General features: G+C 34.3%; 1 protein-coding gene across 1 annotated transcript; it reads right to left on the reverse strand.

Annotated features, from left to right (window-relative positions):
• Positions 1-12,881: 12,881 nt before the first annotated feature.
• LOC131936284 (uncharacterized) lies at positions 12,882-23,218 on the reverse strand. The gene is made up of 3 exons (XM_059293202.1): positions 23,111-23,218; positions 14,422-14,476; positions 12,882-13,682 (listed from the first exon to the last, which is right to left on the reverse strand). Exons 1-3 carry the CDS (start codon positions 23,216-23,218, stop codon positions 13,303-13,305), a joined length of 543 nt encoding a protein of 180 aa, XP_059149185.1. The 3' UTR covers positions 12,882-13,302.
• Positions 23,219-24,955: the final 1,737 nt, after the last annotated feature.

The raw sequence follows: 24,955 nt of genomic DNA on the forward strand, positions 1-24,955 counted from the left end.
AAATATATATTTGCATGATACTTGTTAATACTTTTATGTATTAAATATTCAGAGAGTGCAAATTAACTCAGGATTAATTAAATGTAAGGTAATGTGTGTAGGCTGTATACGCATAGGAATTTTTATAATTCATCTAAAAATATTTAGTATGAAGTATGTAGATTGTAATTATTTTAAACTTAAGATTAGTAGCGTTTAATAGAATGCTCCAAAGTCCACGGTTTTAATCCTGTTTTTTTTTTTAAATACCAAAATTAAATTACCGTGAAATGGTAAGTTCGTCTGACTTGCTGCCCTCAACTCATGGCCACAATAGTTATGTTTAGATGTTTAGTTCAACCACCTTTACTGCCCACATTTATCACGCTCATTACATAACAACACTTAGGATCAAAAAAGAAAGCCGACCAGGTTCAAATGCTGTCATTGACGCATGACGTCAACAACACAAAATATGTTCGGACAATGCCTACTGAGGAGAGGCCGACCAGAGAATAGCCTACGGCAAAATGTGCCTAAATTTTTTTTATAGTTAAATTTTCTACCGCGTTTTTAACTAAATACGTAACAAAAGTTGAGATTGTTGTGTAAATTATATTAGAGTATTTTTACTTACAATTGTTATAAACCATAATGCTTTTAACGTCTATAAATAATTTATGCTATAAAAAATACAACCCACAACAAGAAACATACAAAATTTTACAATTCTAAACAAATAAAAAAAATATTTCTAAAAATATTTTTGTGACTTTTTTTCTGTGACTTTATTTCTGTGACTTTTTTTCCAAAATTTTTTTTCCACTGTGACTTTTTTCTGTGACTTTTTTTCCTAGCAAAAACTGTGACTTTTTTTCTGTGTTTTTTTTTTCCTGTGACTTTTTTTTCCGTTTACCGAAAAACTAACCCCCCCCCCCCCCGCCCCCTCCCTTCGTACCTGTCTGAATTTTTTTCTAATTCAATGTGTCAATAATTTTTTTCCCCATGCCCACAAGCCACCCAACCCTTATCTCCCCCCCACCCCCCATCCCCCACCCCCACCAACGTTCTATGTTTTAATCTTACTACAGCTTCTCGACCCTCTAACGTACTACGGGGGGGGGAGGGATAAGACGTTCCACGGGAAGGGGGGAAGGGGAAGGTTTAGACGTTCTACGGGGGGAGGGGAGGGAGGGGAGGGTTTAGACGTTCTACCACACTATTCCCCTGTATGATGTGGTCATTCAAACAGTTCTAGTTTGAAAAACTCAATGGGATGGGGCGGGGAAAGAAACGGACACTTATACCGTTAGCATGAATGAGTTTTCGACTCGCAAATTAAAAAAAAAAAACCGTTTCACCCTTCTCCACGATTCCTCCCTTCTCCACGATTCCTCTCTTATGGCCAAATGGGGGGGGGGGGGGTGTGGGGGGGGGGAAGGGAGGTGGGGTGCGTGGGGGAAATCGTCATGGGAAGGGGTGCTCGCAACTCCATTTATGATCGACCTTCACTGAAATGAACCGAAAGAGTGCCATATTTCACATGTGGGAGAAAAGTCTAGCCCATGTGTAGGCAGGCGCCATACTCACCGACATTTTCTTTTGTGGGATTAGTACATCAATCGCTACAAAACCCACATACATCATGCTTCGACGGCAATACGATTTATTGTGCGTTAATCATCTTACCAGCCCACCCCATACCCCGCTCATTCCCATCCCCTACGTCTATGTGCCAATCTACATCAAACTATTTTATGGAGGTTCAGAGATTTCGTCAAGGTATTGGTAAAATTTACATTCTTCCCTTACAACTCGTTCTCTGCCAAATTTCTTATCTCTCGGTTAGTAACAAAAAGGTCAACTAGGGCATGGGGGTGAAGAGGTGGTATAGAGACCCGCTGAGCCAAAATAGTTTAAAAATACACACATTAGTGATCGCATTGATGAGTTGCTATTTTCAACCCATATTAAAAAATATATGGACGGCTTCATTTAAAAAACTGTTGAATTTTCGAAATTTAAGTCCCGCTGAGCCCAAATAGTTTAAAAATACATACATCAGCGCTTAAAAATTCACAGGAAAAAAAAAAATTTTAAAAAAAGTTTTTTGGTAGGAAATAATGCCACAGAAAATAGGCAACGTCAACGTTTGTTAAATACACGGTGGAAAATTATTATACAATAAATTGGGGCTAATCATTTTGTTTGCATGTGTTTTACTGTAGGCCTTTCCTTGGTTGGCTTCTCTTCTGTCCCCCACCCCCCTCTTACCTGTCTAAATATTTTTTTCTAATACCATGTTCCCATCCCCTGTTTTTTATAGCCTCACCCTGCCCCCACTAGCCCGTGAAAAAAGCCGACACATAATTTAGGCCGTAATGTCAGTATTTTGATTATTGATTATCGATGACGTCATTTCTTTGAGGGGGGAGGGGAGGTCGGCATAGACGATCTACCGGGGGTGAGGCTTCGCCCCTACCCGATGAGATGCATAAAAGAAACTCTTCACGGTAAACACTTTAAAAATTAGACACATTAATTAGGCCGTAATGTCTGTGTTTTTATTATAGAGTATTGATGACGTCATTTCTTTTGAGGTGGGGGGGGGGCTGGTTAAACGTTCTTAGGATCAAAACAGAAAGCCGACAAGGTTCAAAGGCTCCTTGACACAAAATGTCAACAACACAAATTATGATCGGACAATGCATACTGAGGAGAGGCCGACCAGGGAATAGCCTACGGCAAAACGATTGTATGAAAAAAAGTCACAGGAAAAAAAAAACACAGGAAAAAAAAACACAGAAAAAAAGTCACAGGAAAAAAAGTCACAGGAAAAAAAGTCACAGGAAAAAAAGTCACAAATATATATTTGCATGGGATTTGTTAATACTTTTATGTATTAAATATTCAGAGAGTGCAAATTAACTTAGGATTAATTAAATGTAATGTGTGTAGGCTGTATACGCATAGTAATTTTTATAATTCATCTAAAAATATTTAGTATGAAGATTATAATTAGATTGTAATTATGTTAAACCTAAGATTAGTAGCGTTTAATAGAATGCTCGAAAGTCCACGGTGAAATGGTAAGTTCATCTGACTTGCTGCCCTCAACTCATGGCAACAATAGTTATGTTTAGATGTTTAGTTCAACCACCTTTACTGCCCACATTTATCACGCTCATTACATAACAAAACTTAGGATCAAAACAGAAAGCCGACAAGGTTGAAAGGCTGTCATTGACGCATGACGACAACAACACAAAATATGTTCGGACAATGCCTACTGAGGAGAGGCCGACCAGAGAATAGCCTACGGCAAAATTTGCCTAAATTTCTTTTATAATGAAATTTTCTACCGCGTTTTTAACTAAATACGTAACAAATGTTGAGGTTGTTGTGTAAATTATATTAGAATATTTTTTACTTACAATTGTTATAAACCATAATGCTTTTAACGTCTATAAATAATTTATGCTATAAAAAATACAACCCACAACAATAAACATACAAAATTTTACAATTCTAAACAAAAAAAATAAAAATATTTCTAAAAATATTTTTGTGGCTTTTTTTCTGTGACTTTATTTCTGTGACTTTTTTTCCGATAAAATTTTTCCACTGTGACTTTTTTTCTGTGATTTTTTTTCCTAGCAAAAACTGACTTTTTTTCTGTGTTTTTTTTCCTGTGACTTTTTTTCCGTTTACCGGCAAAACACGGTGTGTCTAAATTTCTTTTATAATTAACTTTTCTACGGCGTATTTAATTAAATACGTAACAAAAGTTGAGATTGTTGTATAAATTATCTTACAGTATTTTTACTTACAATTGATATAAACCATAATGCTTGTAACGTCTATAAATAATTTGTGCTATCAAAATATACAACCCACAACAATAGACATACACAATTTTACAATTCTTAACAAATAAATCAAAATATTTCTAAACCCCCTCCCCTTACCGATTTCCCCCTCACTGATTTCCCGCTCCCCCGCAAAAGTCCATCATTTAATCTATAGGGTGAAGGTATTGTTGTGGACAGGTGGGGGAAGGGACGGTTTTGTTTTTTATGTTAGGAAGTCCGATAACTCACTCAAGCGGAACGTAAAACAACTTAATTAAAATCAATCACGCTTAATATAAACATCTTCTACAGAATATTATGATTGCATTACTCATATAAACATATGTTTATTGTGTTAAAAGACCAAAGCTACCAGATTTATTACTTTCGTGTAATACGTACTAAATCAATAATCGGTAAAAATGTCCGGATTACAAATTACATAACCTGCCAGTGTGTAAAAACAATGCATGTGTGTGTGTGGGGGGGGGGGTGTTGCTTACAGCGGTTTTAATTTTGTTTGATTCTAATGGATACCCATCCTCCCCCCCCCCCCCCCCCCCCCCCGCCATATCACCAAACCACTTGGTTTTTCAAAACGCGACTAGGCTATTGTGTTGAATTTTAATCTAACTATGCTGGCGGCCCACCTTTGGTGTAAAATACGGACGTGAGGTGTGGGCGGGGAACACTGACCACACGATTTCCCCGTAAGCTGTGGTTATTGAAACAGTTTAACTCAGTTTTGTCTACACCAAATTTTTTAGGGAAAATATACACCAGAGTATTATTTATTGATTTAATATGTATCCAACTTATTTTTTTGTTTGGATGATTTATTTTACTGTAAATATTTCCTCCCTCTTCTTGTATATAATTAATATATGTCTTCAAAGAAATGAATACCAATTTACTGTAAATATGGTGTATTTCCTCTTTCATCAGTACTTGCCCCCCCCCCCCCCCCCACCACTCGGTGCGGGGGTAAATGTATAAACAATATTAGTAGAATATAGTAGATGTCTGAGGAAAGGGAGAGAATGTAAGTTGACATGCATGTTTCATAACTTTGTCTTAAACTATTGAAACGGCAAAAGACAGTTGTAGTAGTATTTACGGCTCAGGACTAATCGTCAAAATTAATCTTCTTTAGAAATTAATCCGGAAAGCTGCAACTAGTGTAACCTGATAAAACAATACTGATGTGATTGGCCTAACGTTTTATTATTTGATTTTGTACATTACTTTTTTGTAAAAAATGGCTTTAAAAATAAATTAAATTTAAACTCGTTGCTCTTATCTTCGGTTGACTAAAAAAAAATTAATACGCTGGACCACGTGGCGGTAAATAGCTCGCCAAATCTACCAAAATGGACTGGGGTGGGTAAGGGCAGACACTGACACATCCATAGCCTCACCTTACCCCCACTAGTCCGTGACGCAACAAGCCGACGATCGAAGCTTTTGATGTTGTGTAACACCCGTACGGTACCCGACTGGCTCGCAGTGGTTTCATGCCCCACCTACCTTTCCCGTCATTTTGTTGAGTTTTTGTTACTTACCCTCGGGCATAGATAAAGAAATTTTGCCAGACTTTTATCTCGGAAATGTATTCTAGCCAGCGCAGGAAGGGGGGGGGGGGGGAGGACGGGACTGGGGGGGGGATAAACTTTCAAGTTTTCGATTTGCACCCCCCCCTTTGCTATTTTTTGCCTTGGTCTCAACCCCCTAAATGGTGTCACCCGGTGCGGTCCGCACCTTCCGCTCCCCCTCGCTACGCCCCTGATTCTAGGGATTTTGTAAGATGATCGTGCAAAATATTTACAGTCGCAGCATTGGTAGTGTTGAATTTTAAAAAATATGAATTACTGAAAAGTAGAATTTCTATATATATATAATTCTCTTCATTGGGACCATGTGAGACAAAGACGTAAGCTCAACAGAATATATCATCACTAGCCCCACCCCCACCAGTCTGGTGAGTTGTTTACAGTCGTAGTGACAGCTATTAGGGGCAGATAATTTAGATTTTTTAAAAGATTTGAAACTAAGAGGAGATAATAAAATATTCTGCTTGCTCTGTTCATTGTCGCATGTAAACTGTCGTCACAGACGGCTGCTTTCGCGGAGTGGGGTGGGAGGGGAGGAGAGCGAGAGAAGTGGAAAGGGAGGTGAGGATAATCGTCCTTTACTAGCTACTGATAGTATTTTAAAGCTTAATATTTTCAATCGCAGCTTTGGTATTGTCGTATTTACAAGTTATGAATTACTGAAAAATAGGAATTAAGCTAAAGAGCAGCGTCAGCTCGTGTTTTATAATTATCCTATACCATACAGTTTTTATACGTAGTTAATGTGACTTGCTGCCCTCATCTCATTGCAACAATAGGTACTGCCCAAATTTATCACGCACATTACATAACAGCGCAAAAGATCAAAACAGTTAAGTTAGGCCCTATGGTTTATTAAGATTTTTAAATACATATTTTTTTTAATAAGAAATTCCATGCAAATATACATTTGTCACTTTTTTTCCTGTGTCTTTTTTTCCTGTATCTTTGCATAGAGATAAAGTTGCATTATAGATGTCAGAGTTTGTACGTGATACTAAAGTTACGCCGATAAACTATACCGTTCAAATCCTACTTGACTGATAAATGAAAGTAGTGGTTCATACGTCCTTAAAATTAGAACCCCCACAGACCCCCCTTCTTAATACTTTTATGTACTATGCTAATCAGTTTACAATTTAATTAAATGTAATGTAATCATTTTAGATGTATATGAGTAAATCGTATACATATAGTAATATTTATAACACACATAAAAGATTTTAGTATACAGTTGTAGTTTTGTTTTTGTAATTCTTTTTTGCTATATAATATTATACAGAATTTAATACAATTTTCGACCATCTCAGTTTCAAAAGTGATTTTTAATTGCTAACTTTAAACTAGCGTAAAATCGCATAAAGACAAAGTTAATATGTCTTGCTCTCCCCAACTAATCACAATAATAGTTCAAACCACCTTTACTGACCACATTTATCACGCTCATAACATAACAATGCCTAGGATCAAAAGAGAAAGCCGACACGGTAGAAAGGCTCTGATTGACGCAAAACGTAAACAAAACACAATATGGTTGGACAAAGCCGACAGAGGAGAAGCCAACCAAGGAAAGGCCTACAGCAAAACACATGCAAACACAATGATTAGACCCAATTTATTATATAACGAGCCGACCCGCGAAGAGAATTATATATATAGATAATTTTCCACCGCGTATTTAACAAACGTTGACGTTGCTATGTACATTATCTTACAGTATTTTAACTTGTTATTGTTATAAACCATAATGCTTTCTAAGTTTACAAATATGCTAACGAAAAAAAAATATCAATCTCACTAATTGACACCCAAAATTTTTAAAATTATGAACAATTAAATCAAAATATTACTTAGCAGCGGCTGTATGTATTTTCAAACTATTTGGGCTTTGAAACATTATCAGTAGGTGGTTAAGGACGATAACCCCCCCCCCCCCCACCCTCCAAAGGTGGGCCGCCAGCATAGTTAGATTAAAATTAAACACAATAGCCTAGTCGCATTTAGAAAAACCATGCGGTTTGATGATATGGGGGGGGGGGGTGGTATTATCCATTGGAATAAAAAAAAAATTAAAACCGCTGTAAGCTGGTATAAAATGTTTCGCAACACCCCTTCCCCCCCCCCCCCCCATGTATTTTGTTTTTACATACTGGCAGGGTAAGTAAGCGTGATTGATTTTAATTAAGTTAGGCCCTATGATTTATTAAGATTTTTAAATACATATGTTTTTAATAAATCGTATGGTATTTTTGAAAACCTATTGGCCTGCAGACGGAAATAAAATTATTTCGCGCACTAATTTGGCCAGTGTGTATCTAGTCATGCTTTTAGCCTTTGCGTAGATTTTTTATAATTAAATATGTGCTTAGCCAGGTTTTCTGGCCTATTTATTACATAATCTGTCCTTGAACTCAAGATTCAATAGGCAAGCGAGTCCGACGAATGTTAGGTAATGTCCAGACAGATGTCTAGCAAAATTCTCCGGGCTACGTTGATCCAACAATGTGCGAATAGGGGTGGGGGAAAAGGTGCTAAGCTGAAATGGTGGCGAACGATCTTGACGCGTGGGTAGTTTTTGCGAACATGGGGAAATAATTCTGCCATGTGTGTCGGTCAGAATTTAAGCTCCACCCATATCAAGAAAAAACGAACTATTCATTGGTTATAAATATCACCAATCGTGGTTTCGGTTTAAAGATTGGCTATTTTATAGTGACCAATACTAAAAATATTTTATAGCACGTGACTATAAATGATGGGCCCTGTTTTCCGAATACCTTCCGTCATCATTTATATTATTGCTGTGATGATTTTTAGTGCTCTAAAAGAATATTATTCGGACTCAACATCTTTTCCGTTCGTGTTCAAGACACATGGGGCATACTAAGTTACGCGTCTTGGCTATTTCTTTCAATGTTGTGTTCAGTGTTAGTGTTCTAAGTACATGAATTAAAATTATTCTCACTCATCATCTTTTCCGTTCGTGTTCAAGACACATGGGGCATACTAAGTTACGCGTCTTGGATATTTCTTTCAATGTTGTGTTCAGTGTTAGTGTTCTAAGTACATGAATTAAAATTATTCTCACTCATCATCATCTTTTCCGTTTGTGTATGTGTTTAAGACACATAGGACATACTAAATACTACATCTGTTTTAATTACCTCGGGATACAAGAGAATAAAATGGCCCGTATTGATTTCTACACCCTTTTGGTAAGTAAAGCTTTAAATAGATTTTGAAAAAAATATAGCCGCATGTGTATAGAAGCGGTCTTTTGTGTAGATTATATTAAAATTCTACATTTTTAAATATCACCCAATGACGTTAACCCCAAAGTCACCCCACCTAAAGTATGCATATATTGCGATAAACGTCCAAACTATCATCGTTCTTCATCCCATCCCCTTTAAAACGCATGAATATGACATAACTTTTTATCCCTATGTAAAACAAATAACCTCCAGATGTATAAATAGGCATTACCATGTGCTCAAACAAATTGTATGGAAACAAGTATCAGTGGTACCTATATTATCAAACATACTATTTTAGATACTACAATATCGATCTATATTTTAAGCGTGAAACTTCAATTTGTGTGGGTTCCTTTAAACTTTTTACGTTTTATATAGACGCTATACGGAAATAATTTAATACAGTTAAATACGCACGCCTTCCAGACTTTCCCACACCCCCACGCATGCTTATCGCATTTATCTAACCTTCATGTAATAGACATATCGAAATAATTTAATACAAAAAGATTATAATAACTACACACAACTACGTGACTTTTCCCTCACCCCCCCCCCCCCCCCGCATACTTATCGCAATATGTGCACAACTCACCCCTACCCACACCACATACATTTTAAGTACACACATTCTTTAGTCAAATTTGTAGGCCCTATGCAATGTTTACAACTTTTTTACAATTTTTTTTACTTTATGTTTTAGACTTACGGAAATTTAATACAGTTAATTTTAGAATAAAAGCACACAACTACGTGGCTTTTCGCACCCATTTGCATACTTATCGCATTACGTGCACTAATCACCCTTATCCACACCATCATTATTTTAAGTACAACGTTCTTTAATCAAAACTGAGCGTAATGTTTACAATTTTTTTTTTCTTTCTTTTTTTACATTTTTCTAATGTCGCAAAGCTATAAAAAGCTATATAATATCAGGATCGCGTAAGTTAGGAAGGTTTTCTATAATACATATATGTAACGAAGTATAAAAGTGCCAAATATCTATATCATACAAGGTTGCAAAGTATTTCATCTTATAGCTTGTATACTTCCCATTGATTTTTCCTTTAGAGAACTTATCTGCCTCACTTCGCAAAGTTACAACGTCGAACTCCCTAACTTACTAATGTCTGTATATATATATATATATATATATATATATATATATATATATATATATATATATATATATATATATATATTTGTGAGCCGTGACTGTTGGACATTAAATACCAGATTAACTTTGGTTTTTCGATCAGACAAATTACATCTTAATCAACTATACAAATAATTTACTTCCATTATACCGAAATAATGCAATTGTACGGGGACACAAACATTAACATAGATAAAATATAAACATACCGACAAATTAAAAACTTAAATCGAATCTTTCTCTAGTAGCCAATAAATAAGTCGTTAATTATAGCACTTTTAAGTGTAGCCTGTCAAACGGTTTAATTCTTAATTCATTTACACTTTACAAGCAGTAACAAATGACGATGTTTTATACATTACAATGTGAATATTAAAACTAATAAACAAAATACACGTTTGATTATATAATAGAAGCATTACAGCTCTTTATTTGCAATAATATATTTATTTTAAAAAAATTAAATGCATACCAATGCATCATCGAAATATATTTCACATAAAAATAACTACACATTTGGTTTAAGTGCAAAAAAATCTAATACAATTTGTACCGAAATGTGTATCAAGAAAATACTCATTCTGTTTGAAATGTAGGCCTATCGTTTTATGTTGTTGGCTGACTTTTTAAAAAAAGTATCTGAAAAATATGTGGTATTTAATTTTAAAAGAAGGTCCGAACTGTACTTTAATAATATAACTGACCTTTCTTAAATACATTTTAATAAACCATAATAATTCATTCTGTGTAAGTTAACATCAAGTATAAACGATTTTTAACCTCAAATGTATTTTAGAGATGTCTAAATACAAATCAAAACTCGAGCATCTGAAAAAATGTGCTAGAGCAGCTAGAAAAAATGTAGGTCCTTGTACAGAGTAAACTAGGAGATTTGGTCTGACCGGTAAGCGCAACTATTTCAAATCCTCTAAAGGACAAATCATGTTCACTTCATGAGGAAATAAATATTTATAAATCTCTCTGCCTCGCTCTCATTATATATATATATATATATATATATATATATATATATATATATATATATATATATATATATATATATATATATATATATATATATATATATATATATATATATATATATATATATGTATATATATATATATATATATATATATATGTAAGTTTGCATCAATCTGTTTTTTAGTTATTGCTCTGATATAATACATTTTTTTGGTCTTATGTTGTAGTCTTACCAGCACTACTTCTATCTTACAAAGGATACTATTGAAGCACATTTGATCTCAAGTAAATATTTTAATATTAATTTTAAGTTTAACAAATATCACTCAAAATTTGCAATATTAAATCAAAATGTCGGCATAACAGCTGCAGACAACAGCTGGTTAGACACAGTATAGTGACGTTATATGTTACGTCCTAGATATCATTCTGGTTTCTCGGTGGTAGTGGGGGGGGGGGGGGGTAAGTATCTGCTAAGCGTAAGCAACGATAAAACCAACACTGCTAAAACGGAGGACTGTACTAAGCTAATATTTTAATACTAGTTTGCTGTATTTTTAATTTAAAAAATAAAGATGTTTACAGTTTATTTTAAAATAATTACATTTACAGCAGTAGGGCCTACATTGTTGACGTTGTAAGAAATGATGTTTAGTTAAAATTAAGGGTCACATATTTAATTCTTGTCACATAAAGTTTAGTAGCGTGTATGTAACAGATATGCTTGTCACATAAAGTTTAGTAGCGTGTATGTAACAGATATGCTTGTCACATAAAGTTTAATAACGTGTATGAAATAGATATGCTTGTCACAAAAAGTTTAGTAACGCACAAGTCAGCCCATTTGCCATGTTAACATTTGGTGATGAATATAACGGTCCGCACTTCAATCAAATGGCAGGAACATTTTTATCATCACATGATGGTTTATATCTGGGATGAGAGACTCTATATTAAAGTGAAGATAAACGGATAACATTTGGTGTGTTGACTGGAGGAGGGGGGGGGGGGTAGAAGTTTATCGAGGTTGACTGTGTGAACTCAAGCAGTTCAGGGTCAACGATTGTTGACATGAAGAAAGGTGAAGAATTTCGCTTGATGGTAGTGTGCGCAGCAAAAGACGCAAAGTTATCCAGCAAAAGTAGCTGCGCTATATTTAGATTATAGAAATTCAACACACAATTGGCGCATGTTGAATTTTTAAAACACCGTATCCACTACCTTTTTATGCGTATTATATTCTGTTATATATATAGTATTTTTTGTGTTCAAAATAATTTTTAATGCGTTATATATTTTAGTTCGAAAAATTTAAAAATAACTATTTTACCTCTATCAGATTAATCAGGGGCATGAGATTAAATAAATAAGGAACATAATCAATAGTCAATGTCTTGATTAACTCCCTTTGATTGGCTGTGTGTATTAAATTACTGAACTCATTTGAATAACAACATAAACACCATTGAACAGCCGGATTTTTAACGGAATCATTAAAGTCTCTTAATCAGTGTGTGCATTTAATATGGTTTTCTGTTGACTAATATTGTAAATATATTGGTTTTTCTAAAAGTATTATGAATTGTTAGCCTATGTTATTTTAAATGTGTCGGACTTTTAGCTATTTCTTTGCTTTATCGCTAATATCGTTAAACATGTATTAAAGCACATTGCGCTTAGACCAATAACTATTTTATTAAACAATATTCTAAAAAATGTATGCCATTAAAAATATAAAGACCGATAATTCACGTGTAACTGGTACCGACGGCTAGTAAATTAGAATGACCAATTAACTAACTACTGTAATATCATTCTAATTTGATTTTTTTAGCGATACCATTAAAACCCATCGACAACTATGAAATAGCATGTCCTATATTGTCAATTTCTTGGATAAATGAATGAAATAAATAACGTACATAACACAGACATTGCTTTTAATATACATATTTTATTCAAATTAAGAGATACAACTGATAGTGCATTTAAATTTAACATTTTTTAAACAAAACACTTAAAATTGTAACTTCCTAAAGTTATAACATTAACATAAAATAATGGAGAACAAACTATTATGTTAAATAAATCATAAAATTTTCTTTAAATCAAATTATGAATTAAAAATCATCGTTGTAAACGGATACAAAGAATTAAACGCTTGACAATTTGACTTTACTGTAGTCTTCAATAAGCAACTACCCAATTATTATGTGACAGCTTGCCCTAAAATCCTAATAACCGAATTAAGTAGTATTTACCTCGAATCCATATTATAGCCGTCTAATTTATGCAACTTTTTAAAATGAAATAATTTTAAATATTTGTTTTTGTAATAACAGCTGTTATGTTTAATATGATACATATATCATGTTATTATTGATATACTAGTATTGAAAGTAGTATCCACAATGCTGTTTGTTTAAAAGTAAACTGTAACATCTAATAACTAACTTCATGTTTTATAGAAGTGAGCAAGAAAAATGCCCGCAATTAACAAGATATTCAGACATTGCAAATATTTGATCACCGGCGTCCATGTAAACTACAAATGTCTTGGAACCACCATGAAAATCTTCTAGGGAGTAAACCGTAAGTGATTGGTTATAGAGCCGATAAACATCTGCATCCACACGCTTGCTACTACTGAAACCAATTGGTGCTATGGCAATACTGACCCTGTACATGCCTTTTACAGGTGCCGTAAAAAAGCCAGTACTGGGGTTAAAATAGTTTCCCTCGTTACCTTGTACTTCCCGAAATTCTAGCACCCCGCTGTATGGTGACCTGTATCCACCTGAAGCTTGGAAGCCCACCTTAGATTTGGTCGCTGGTGGATTCACTGTCAAAAGTAAAAGCAACTGATAGTCAAGTTATATGCAAAGAGGGCATGCTTCATTCATTTTAACCCATTGTATATATAAACGATTAATTTGAATAAACACGAGCAATACAAAACGTATGAAGTGCATTGTCTTCTTTCTTACCTTATCTTACCATGTTAATTTTTCAGTAGCTAATATACAGTGTTTCACACAAAAATTAGTAAATATAATGTTGTCAAACAAACTATACAGGGAATGAACGATACAATACTAAAACCATTAGCAAACCATTTCCTACCAAATAGTGCAACCACCACCCACTGACTGAGCGGATACTCCCATGCGCAACAATCTCTGACCTGACTATTAGACTGTCCGGTCAGGGTGGAGATGTGAGAGTAACTTATCTCTGAGGCATAGTGCTGATCACATTGTCCCTCTATAGGTCAAGAAACATATGAACTCCACTTCATCTGCGCAATGGATCATAAGGTCTAAAGAGGAATCTTTTACATCTTTATTATACAGTATACATTACCCCGTAACCGTTGACACAAAGCTTATATAAGCTACATATTATCCTAGATTATAGATGAAACCTAAGTAGTCTCAGTTGCTGACCATTTTACATATTCTGCCTAATAACCGGTGAGGTTCAAACACAAGCAAATTACGTATACGTGTAACACACACCCACCCTGTGACATCTTTATTAAATTTATTTATATATGAATATAAAACAATCACTTAACTTACAACTAGGAAGAGCTCCCTTTAAAAGGCTGGAACCATTGTCTTGTGTGGTCAAAACCTTTAGTAAAATGCACATCATTAACTTGCAAATAATCACATTTAAACAATTTAATTTTGTTAGCTAATTGGCTTACGTGCATAAATATTATATATATAAAAAATGTTTCCTTGTTTCATTTATGTACCTGTATTCAAACAATTGAATTAAAACTTTTCATTAATAAATGAAGACTAGCGATGTTTCCAACAGATGCAACTGTAATAGATTGAAATAATTGTGAGGTCAAGGGAACTCACTCTTCTGTATTAGTTATATTTATAATATTGTTATCTTGAGTGATGTCCCTTGTGTACTTCCTTCCGTCCTCTCTGTGTGTTACCATCGTGATGTAGTTAGACCCAATAAACGTGTTATATACAACCACAGGCTTCTGTCGTCAATCCATTATAACTGGCGACGAAGGATAAACATCTACTAGAAAGAGCACCTACTTACGCAAAAAAGAGGTTTGCTAGAGCTTATTAGCTAATTATTTCTAGAATTATGGCGCTGTATGGCCAAATAAAAGAATTTGATGCGAATGATGAAATCATTCAAGATTACCTAGAGAGGTTAAGCTTTTACCTAGAAGCTAACGACGTGACGATAGAAGCCAAAAAGAGAGCTGTTTTGTTAACAGTCATAGGGCCTCAACAATTTAGGCTACTAAAAGACTTATGCGCACCAGCTAGTCTAACTACCAAGAGCTTTAACGAGCTGAGCAAATTGCTAACAGACCACCATGCGCCTACCCCATCAAAGTTTCTATGTAGAGCTAGATTTGACAGTAGGACTCGTCAACCAAACGAGTCAATAACAGAATATGTTGCTGCTTTACGTCATTTAAGTAGATTTTGTGAATTCGGCGATACGCTGGCTGACAGACTATGTGAAAAGTTTGTGACAGGTGTAAACAGCCCTGATATTCAAAGAAAGTTGCTGCTCGAGTCAGATCTAAAATTGGAAAAAGCAATACAACTTGCAATGTCATTCCAGCAGTCATCAGATGCGGCGAGATCTTTAGCACCTTCAGAGATCCATGCAGTAAACAGCAGGTTAGTCAATAAACATCATCCCCATCAGAGCATTCCAACTTATGCTAAACAGCCTGCTCGTTCAAATCCTAGATCTAAATCTAGTAATAATTATCAAAAATGTCATCGATGCAAAGGTCCCCATGCATCTCATCGGTGCAAGTTCAAGTCTGCAACTTGTTATAAGTGCGGTAAGCAAGGTCACATTGCCAAGGCCTGCTTTGCAAAGTCTTCGTCTGTTGCTAAATCTAGCCAGTCAAGACAGTACCGCAACCAAAAGCAGCACTATGTTAACTCTCACCAAGACTACCTAACCCAACCAATGAACCACTCTACCTGTGAAAATGCTCAAATTGATTTGCAGCCGGATTTCAACCTGTTCTCTGTTAAATCAATAAGTCATGCTCCCATCAATGTACAAGTTAATATCAACGGTAAGAGCATCAGCTTCCAACTTGACACTGGAGCATCTCTAACAGTCATAACAAAGAAAGAGTTTGACGCTGTCACAGGAGGATCAGTGCCTCTACAGCCGTGTCACAAGTGTCTAACAACATACACTGGTGACAATGTTCCGGTAATAGGAGAGTGTATGGTTCATGTAAGTTATAATGGTCAAAGTGTTAAACTTCCTCTTCTTGTGGTTGAAGGAAATGGACCGCCATTACTAGGTAGGAACTGGTTAAGTGATCTTAAGTTAAATTGGGAGAGTATTTGTTCATTGAGGAATGTAAAAGAATCTAGTCTTACTTCACTAGATAAAGTAATATCTGAAAATAAATGTGTTTTTGGTAACTCTGGATTACTAAATGATAGAACAGTGAAGTTAAGCATTAAAGATACAAATCCAAGATACTGCAAAGCTAGAGTTCCACCTTATGCAATGAGGAATAAAATTGAAAATGAGCTAAGTAGATTGGAATCTAATGGCATCATAAAGAAGGTAGACTATTCCGATTGGGCGACACCCATTGTGCCAGTGTTAAAGAAGGATGGTTCTATAAGAATTTGTGGAGATTATAAAACTACACTGAATAAGCAAATAGAGCTAAATAGGTACCCTATACCTAACATTGAGGAAATTTCTTTGAATTTGGCAGGAGGAGACAAATTCACTGAATTAGACTTTAGTCATGCTTACACTCAACTAGAACTGCATCCAGATTCAAAAGTCTATACGACAATAAACACACATAAAGGACTCTACCAATATGAAAGACTATGTTTTGGCATATCATCTAGCCCTGGAATTTTCCAAGCTGTCATGGACAGTATTTTTAAGGATATTCCAAATGTTTGTGTGTACTTTGACAATGTGTACATAACTGGTAAGAATGACACTGAACATCTTAAAACACTTGATAAAGTATTGAAAATTGTTGGTGAAAAAGGTTTAAAGATAAACAAAGATAAATGTCAATTCATGCTGACAGAAATTAGTTTTCTTGGTTATATATTGAGCAAACAAGGCATCAGACCTCAACCTGAGAAAACAAAAGCCATTAAAGAAGCACCCAAACCTGAAAATACCCAACAACTAAGAGCTTTTTTGGGCTTGATAAATTACTATGCAAAGTTCATAGGAAATCTGTCTGGTAAACTATCACCACTGTACAAGCTGCTACAGAAAAATGCAACTTGGCACTGGGGTAAACAACAAGAAGCTGCTTTTAATACAGCAAAAGAGGCTTTGTCTGCTGACACCTTACTAACTCACTATGACCCAGGGAAAAGACTTATATTAACATGTGATGCTTCACCAGATGGTGTAGGAGCAGTCTTGTCCCACATGGATGAGAAGGGTGACAGACCCATTGCTTTTGCCAGTAGATCTTTGAACCAGGCTGAGAAAAATTATTCTCAGTTAGATAGGGAAGGCTTAGGCATCATTTTTGGTGTTAAGAAATTTCATAAGTTTCTGTTTGGTAGGAAGTTCACCATCTTTACAGATCATAAACCATTGCTAGGTTTATTTGGAGAAAACAAAACCCTACCTGAGCATGCCTCACCAAGAATTCAAAGATGGGCTATCACACTAACTGCATACAATTATGAATTGAGATACAAACCTGGATCTGAGAATAGTGCAGATAGTCTTAGTAGATTACCTTTAAAAAACCAAAGCCTGAGCTATGTACCAGAAGATGTATTTGTTCTCTTCACTATCATGGATAACTCCAATATAAATGTGAATGATATTAAAAGAGAAACACAAAAAGATGAGTGCTTAATAAAAGTATATGAGTACTGTAAGAATGGTTGGCCTGAAGAGTCAGTGAATGAGGACTTAAAGCCATATAAAATAAGAAAAACAGAGTTAAGTCTAGAAGATGGATGTATACTATGGGGGTCAAGAGTAATTATCCCCAAAATGTTACAAAAAGAAGTTTTAAGAACTTTACATGATACTCATCTTGGTTCTTCCAAAATGAAGAGTCTAGCAAGATCATGGTTCTGGTGGCCACATATGGATGCTGATATTGAAAAATATGTAAAACTTTGTTCAAGCTGTGCACAACATTCAAATCAACCAGCTACAGCACCTTTGCAAAACTGGGACTGGCCAATTGAACCATGGAAACGTATACATATAGATTTCGCAGGACCTTTCATGAACAAAATGTTCTTAATTGTTATTGATTCACATTCTAAATGGTTAGAAGTTAAAATCATGAACACAATCACTGCAAATGATACCATTATAGAACTTAAGGAAATATTTTCAACTCATGGATTACCAGATCAAATTGTTTCAGATAATGGGCCTAGTTTCACAGCTCATGAGTTTAAACTGTTTTGTGTGGCAAATGGTATTGAGCATATAACCACATCCCCCTATCATCCTGCTGGGAATGGTTTAGCTGAAAGAGCGGTAGGCATATTCAAAACCGCTATGGTAAAAATGAATACCGGTAACAAGTTTTCTCTTAGAGAAAGAGTAAACAGGTTCTTAACCAAATACCGCACAACTCCTCATATAACAACAGGTGTTGCACCATGTGAATTGCTATGTGGTAGGAAAATTAAAACTCATCTTGACCTACTACATCCAACTGTTCAAAGGTCTGTTTCCCAACATCAACATACACAAAAAGTAAATCATGACAAATCATCCATTGAAAGAGAATTTGCAGTTAATGATAATGTGTATCTAAGAAATTATGGGAGAAAGGAAAAATGGATTCCAGGTCAAATTGTTCAATGTACAGGACCTGTGTTTTATAAAGTAAAAACAAATGATGGACTTATTGTCCGTAGACATGCAGACCAGTTAAAAATAACTTGTGCAGATAATAAGTGTGAATCTGTCAATCCCACCAAGTCTGATCAGTTCACACCAACTCAGTTTGTTCCACAACCAAGTTCTGTTGATATGAGTGAACCAAGTTGTCTGGAGTCAGAAAATGTAAATTCTGGAGTTAATGATTTAAATCCTAGACCTCCTGAGATAGAGAATCCAGATGGTCAGAATCTTGAGTCACCAAATCAAAAGCCACTGAGAAGGTCAAGCAGGACAATCAAAGCCCCAAATAAGTTAGACCTATGATTTTAAAGGTCAAAAGGACTTTGACATCATTGTTTTGTATCTTGATTATGTTGTGGCATATTGTGCATTGTTTGTAAGGATGTAATCTACCATAATGTTCATGTTACAATATAATTGGTGATTTTAGGATACTATCAATTGTTCTATTGAGAGATGTGTTATTGTGTTCTAAGGGTAAAGGGATGTAATAGATTGAAATAATTGTGAGGTCAAGGGAACTCACTCTTCTGTATTAGTTATATTTATAATATTGTTATCTTGAGTGATGTCCCTTGTGTACTTCCTTCCGTCCTCTCTGTGTGTTACCATCGTGATGTAGTTAGACCCAATAAACGTGTTATATACAACCACAGGCTTCTGTCGTCAATCCATTATAGCAACCATGCTCATTTGACATTTACAATAGCAGCCATCTTGTTTAAGTTCTTTCTTTGTTAACTTATAGCAGGAGATTCAGGGAAGGCAACTCTATTTTACAAATGGATGCTGTTTATATAGGAACTCCTGCTCGCAAACACTGCTGTTTAAAGTTAATTTCTTGCCTATATTGAATGATATATTTAGCTATTGATTTAGATTTATTATTCATTTATCTATAATATTTGACTCAAATATATCAAAATATACTTCTATTAATAAAGCCTTGACAATGACGTAACTTTTTCGTACATTACTAGATCTAGATCTAGCCGCGGGCGATTTTAGTATTTTTTACTAGACGTCTAGATCTAGATATCTAGATCTATAAAAATTTTAGGTACCCAAAACGATAGATAATACTAGATCTAATGGTAATCTATCGTTTTGGGTACGTAAAATCGCCCGCGACTAGCAATGTGAAAAACAGGTGACTCCTTACATTTTAAGAATTATTTCACATTTTGAGGAGGATTTATGTTTTGAAAAATACAAAAATGTTTCCTTGTTTCATTTATGTACCTGTTTTAAAACAATTGAATTAAAACTTTTCAGTAATAAATGAACACCAGCGATGTTTCCAACAGATGCAACCATGCTCATTTACTATAGCAGCCATCTTGTTAAAGTTTTATTTTTATAGACTTATAGCGAGATTCAGGCGGAAGTCACTCTATTTTACAAATGGCTGCTGTTTATATAGCAAATCTTGCTTGCAGACTCTGCTGTTTAAAGTTAATTTCTGGCCTATATTAATATATTTAGCCATTGATTTATGTTTATTATTCATTTACATTTATCTATAATATTTGACACAAACATATCACAATATACTTCTATTTTACAGCCTTGACAATGAGGTAACGTTTTCGTACATTAACAGCTGCGGGCGATTTACGTACCCAAAGCGATAGATTACCGATCTAATAGATATTAATATTAGTATTATTAGATAGATTACCATTACTTAGTACTTACCAATCATTTTATTTTATTTTGTTTCTTTTTTATTTTGTTAGCACATTAAATTAATAAATTTGATTCTGAATTATGCAAATTTTAAAATTAAACTTACTTTAATAAAAACTGCTATCTGTATAGATTCTAACAAGATCTAGATTAGATTCTAGATCTAGATCTAGATCTAGATTCAAGTGTTCTTTGGTTTTTGGTTTTTCAAATCGACAATCGCTCCAGAACTTCCAGGCTACTTGTGAAACTGAAAGGAAATAAGCGGGAAATCCCGCTACAACCCTAAATAACAAAAGGGACAGAACTGTCGCAGATTTCATTGTCTTAGAGGTTATCCATGGGTCCATGTGGACGTCTGAATGTTGAATTTAACATCAAAATACTTACATCAAACAAACTTTTTTTTAAATAATATATATATATATATATATATATATATATATATATATATATATATATATATATATATATATATATATATATATATAAAATAAAAGATAAAAAAAACTACATATCACATGTATTAGTTAAATCGACAGTTCTCGTGTCAAAAAACACTAGCTCAACGGGTGAATAAGAAGACAGCAGCAATTTGTTTTTACAAACTGGAGCAGTTGCTTATGGGCTGAGGGGGTTCAAATTTGTTCCATCATTATATATATATATATATATATATATATATATATATATATATATATATATATATATATATATTTATATTTATTTTTATATATATATATATATATATATATATATATATATATATATATATATATATATATATATATATATATATATATATATATATATATATATATCAGTGGCGTAGCGAGGTCGGGTGTCACCCGGTGCGGTACTTAATGGTGTCACCCCCCTAAATGGTGTCACCCGGTGCGGTCCGCACCCCCGCTACGCCCCTGATATATATATATATATATATATATATATATATATATATATATATATATATATATATATATATATATATATATATATATATATATATATGCTAGCTTTACGTCATTGCTCGCTATGATGTAAAATAAATTAAAAGTAGCACTCTGAAGAAATAAGAAAAATCCCACAATGCAGGCCGACTAAACAAAATGATGTGTCACTCTAAACAAAAAAAAAAGGTGATGTATCACTCTAAACAAAAAAATATACACACAATACGACCAAAAACAATGAACGCAACATAATCTGTTTTGTCATCCTTGTTAAAAATAACCAATGTTACATAATGATTCCTAGAATAATAATTAAGACAGACAAACATGGGGGAAATCATTCTCTTAATATAAATATCTATAATTCTACAAATTTAATTGTAAATGTCACAACAGACCAATAATTACTTTAGTATGTAATAAAGTAGCTAAACACTATTTGTATTTACAAAAATATGTTGTCTAAAATCAGAATTATACATATATATGTTGTCTCTATAAATGCTAACATTTTACAGCATAATGACAGTTTTTTAAATCAGAGTTGGTATAAAGTTATTACACTTACGCTTTGCAAACTTAGATGGAACATTCTAAATAATAGAATACATATAACTAAAATATCGGTCTTGCAATTCAGATAATTCATTTTTTAATTAGCTACTGGTTTTTTTTGCGTTCTTTAAAGATAATTTTTAACATTATGATAATGTATGGGTTAGATCACTGTATTGATCCCACACCTCTTTAGGGGGATCAACTTCATTCACTACTGTCCGGACACTCTAGGTCAATTATCCTACCAATACCTAGGTGTGATTTTAATCTCGCTCCACTCACAAGGCCTGTCCTGTTTTAGGTGGTGAGGTGGGGGGAGGGGAACCAACTCAGAGTTCTTTAAATACGTCCCCCTCCCCCCCCCCTCGAAGAGATGTCTGGAAGAAACTCTGATAATCCTAGACTACGGACACAGTCCACGAAAATTGCTTACTGTGGTGTTAGTTAAAACCTTTGATAATCACAGACAACGAACTCAGTCCAAAATGTTAACGAACACCAAACAATTATGTTACAACATGTGCATTAAAGCTAACTTCTTCAGACTATGGTTGTAGTGAACGAGTGAAGGGTGATGAATGGGGGGTGAATGTTGTTGTTACATGGTACCCTACTCCGTTCGTCCTTGTTCAGTTCTCGTGCCGTGAGTTGTAATAGTCCGGTTTGTACCAGTTTATGAAAGGGTATATAAGGTGTATGAAAACGTGTGTGATTACCTCAGTTTCGTCCAGATCTCCAAGGTTAGTATAGGTTAGGTCTATCTATACTAGTTTTTAGCCGCTGTATCATAGTTTTACTAGCTTGTGTGATTTGTGTTTAGAATAGACTGTGTTTTGTGTAGATAGTGTAGCTAATATTATTTTTTTTTTAGTCTCAACGAGCCTTTGTTTCATTCAGTCTTATTTTGTAACTCGTTTGTTGATGTTTTATAGATCTATGTTGCGCTACGCAACGGATCACTCGAAAGGCATGTCTGTGTTTACAATAATAGTTTAATATGTAGACCTATTTACAACGCTGTTTTTCATTAGTTCATTATCAACTGGGGTAATTCTCATTACGTTATGCATTACATTTTCCTTTGCACTAAATTAAATAAAATATTTTTTAGTATTGAATCAAATGCAGTTTCATCAAATTTATTTAGAACAATCTGAAAATGAATTAAGATTACCCCATGATCGAAATTAGGTCCTTGTCTGGAACTTTGATGAGTGGTGGACTGTGTGACATAGATTTGTGTAGTTTTCTTGTAAGAGACTAAATCATCTTTGAGAGCCATGTTAACAGGACGCCCTGTATCTTAACTGTACCTGCATGTTACAAGAAATGTTGGCTGTCTAGTATCTGCAAGCATCTGTATCTTAACTGTACCTGCATGTTACAATAAATGTTGACTGTCTGGTATCTGCAAGCACCTGTCTCAGTTGGACTGTTAACATCCATCTCTATGTCATCTTGTACTACCTTATTATTGTCCATCTATGTCATCTTGTACTACCTTATTATTGTCCATCTATGTCATCTTGTACTACCTTATTATTGTCCATCTATGTCATCTTGTACTACCCTATTATTGTCCATCTATGTCATCTTGTACTACCTTATTATTGTCCATCTATGTCATCTTGTACTACCTTATTATTGTCCATCTCTATGTCATCTTGTACTACCTTATTATTGTCCATCTATGTCATCTTGTACTACCTTATTATTGTCCATCTATGTCATCTTGTACTACCTTATTATTGTCCATCTATGTCATCTTGTACTACCTTATTATTGTCCATCTATGTCATCTTGTACTACCTTATTATTGTCCATCTATGTCATCTTGTACTACCTTATTATTGTCCATCTATGTCATCTTGTACTACCCTATTATTGTCCATCTATGTCATCTTGTACTACCTTATTATTGTCCATCTATGTCATCTTGTACTACCTTATTATTGTCCATCTATGTCATCTTGTACTACCTTATTATTGTCCATCTATGTCATCTTGTACTACCTTATTATTGTCCATCTATGTCATCTTGTACTACCTTATTATTGTCCATCTATGTCATCTTGTACTACCTTATTATTGTCCATCTCTATGTCATCTTGTACTACCTTATTATTGTCCATCTATGTCATCTTGTACTACCTTATTATTGTCCATCTATGTCATCTTGTACTACCTTATTATTGTCCATCTATGTCATCTTGTACTACCTTATTATTGTCCATCTATGTCATCTTGTACTATCTTATTATTGTCCATCTATGTCATCTTGTACTACCTTATTATTGTCCATCTATGTCATCTTGTACTACCTTATTATTGTCCATCTATGTCATCTTGTACTACCCTATTATTGTCCATCTATGTCATCTTGTACTACCTTATTATTGTCCATCTATGTCATCTTGTACTACCTTATTATTGTCCATCTATGTCATCTTGTACTACCTTATTATTGTCCATCTATGTCATCTTGTACTACCTTATTATTGTCCATCTATGTCATCTTGTACTACCTTATTATTGTCCATCTATGTCATCTTGTACTACCTTATTATTGTCCATCTATGTCATCTTGTACTACCTTATTATTGACCATCTATGTCATCTTGTACTACCTTATTATTGTCCATCTATGTCATTTTGTACTACCTTATTATTGCATGTTTTATTATTACTTTACACTCTAAGGGTAACATAATATGATTCAGTTAGCAAAACGTTATTGCAAATGACACATTTTTTCACTACTTGAATGCCGAGATACAACTAGTTAAGCTAGACCTAAATGTGGTGTAGTGTGGAGATAAAACTAGTTAAGCTAGACCTAAATGTGGTGTAGTGTGTAGATAAAACTAGTTAAGCTAGACCTAAATGTGGTGTAGTGTGGAGATACAACTAGTTAAGCTAGACTTAAATGTGGTGTAGTGTGGAGATACAACTAGTTAAGCTAGACCTGAATGTGGTGTAGTGTGGAGATACAACTAGTTAAGCTAGACCTAAATGTGGT

This window comes from Physella acuta, unplaced genomic scaffold (genome assembly GCF_028476545.2).
Source record: "Physella acuta isolate Inbredline_101_S28 unplaced genomic scaffold, ASM2847654v3 ptg000014l, whole genome shotgun sequence".
In the NCBI taxonomy this organism is placed as follows: domain Eukaryota; kingdom Metazoa; phylum Mollusca; class Gastropoda; family Physidae; genus Physella; species Physella acuta.

Bases quoted from the DNA above. Each gene is read 5' to 3' on its own strand.
- LOC131936284 (XM_059293202.1), bottom strand. From the start codon at position 23,218: ATGGCTCTCAAAGATGATTTAGTCTCTTACAAGAAAACTACACAAATC. The intron at 14,477-23,110 runs GTAATCTTAATT...ATTTTACTAAAG, and splicing joins GACCTAATTTCGATCATGGG to GTTTTGACCACACAAGACAA. The intron at 13,683-14,421 runs GTAAGTTAAGTG...TACTTTTGACAG, and splicing joins AAAGGGAGCTCTTCCTAGTT to TGAATCCACCAGCGACCAAA.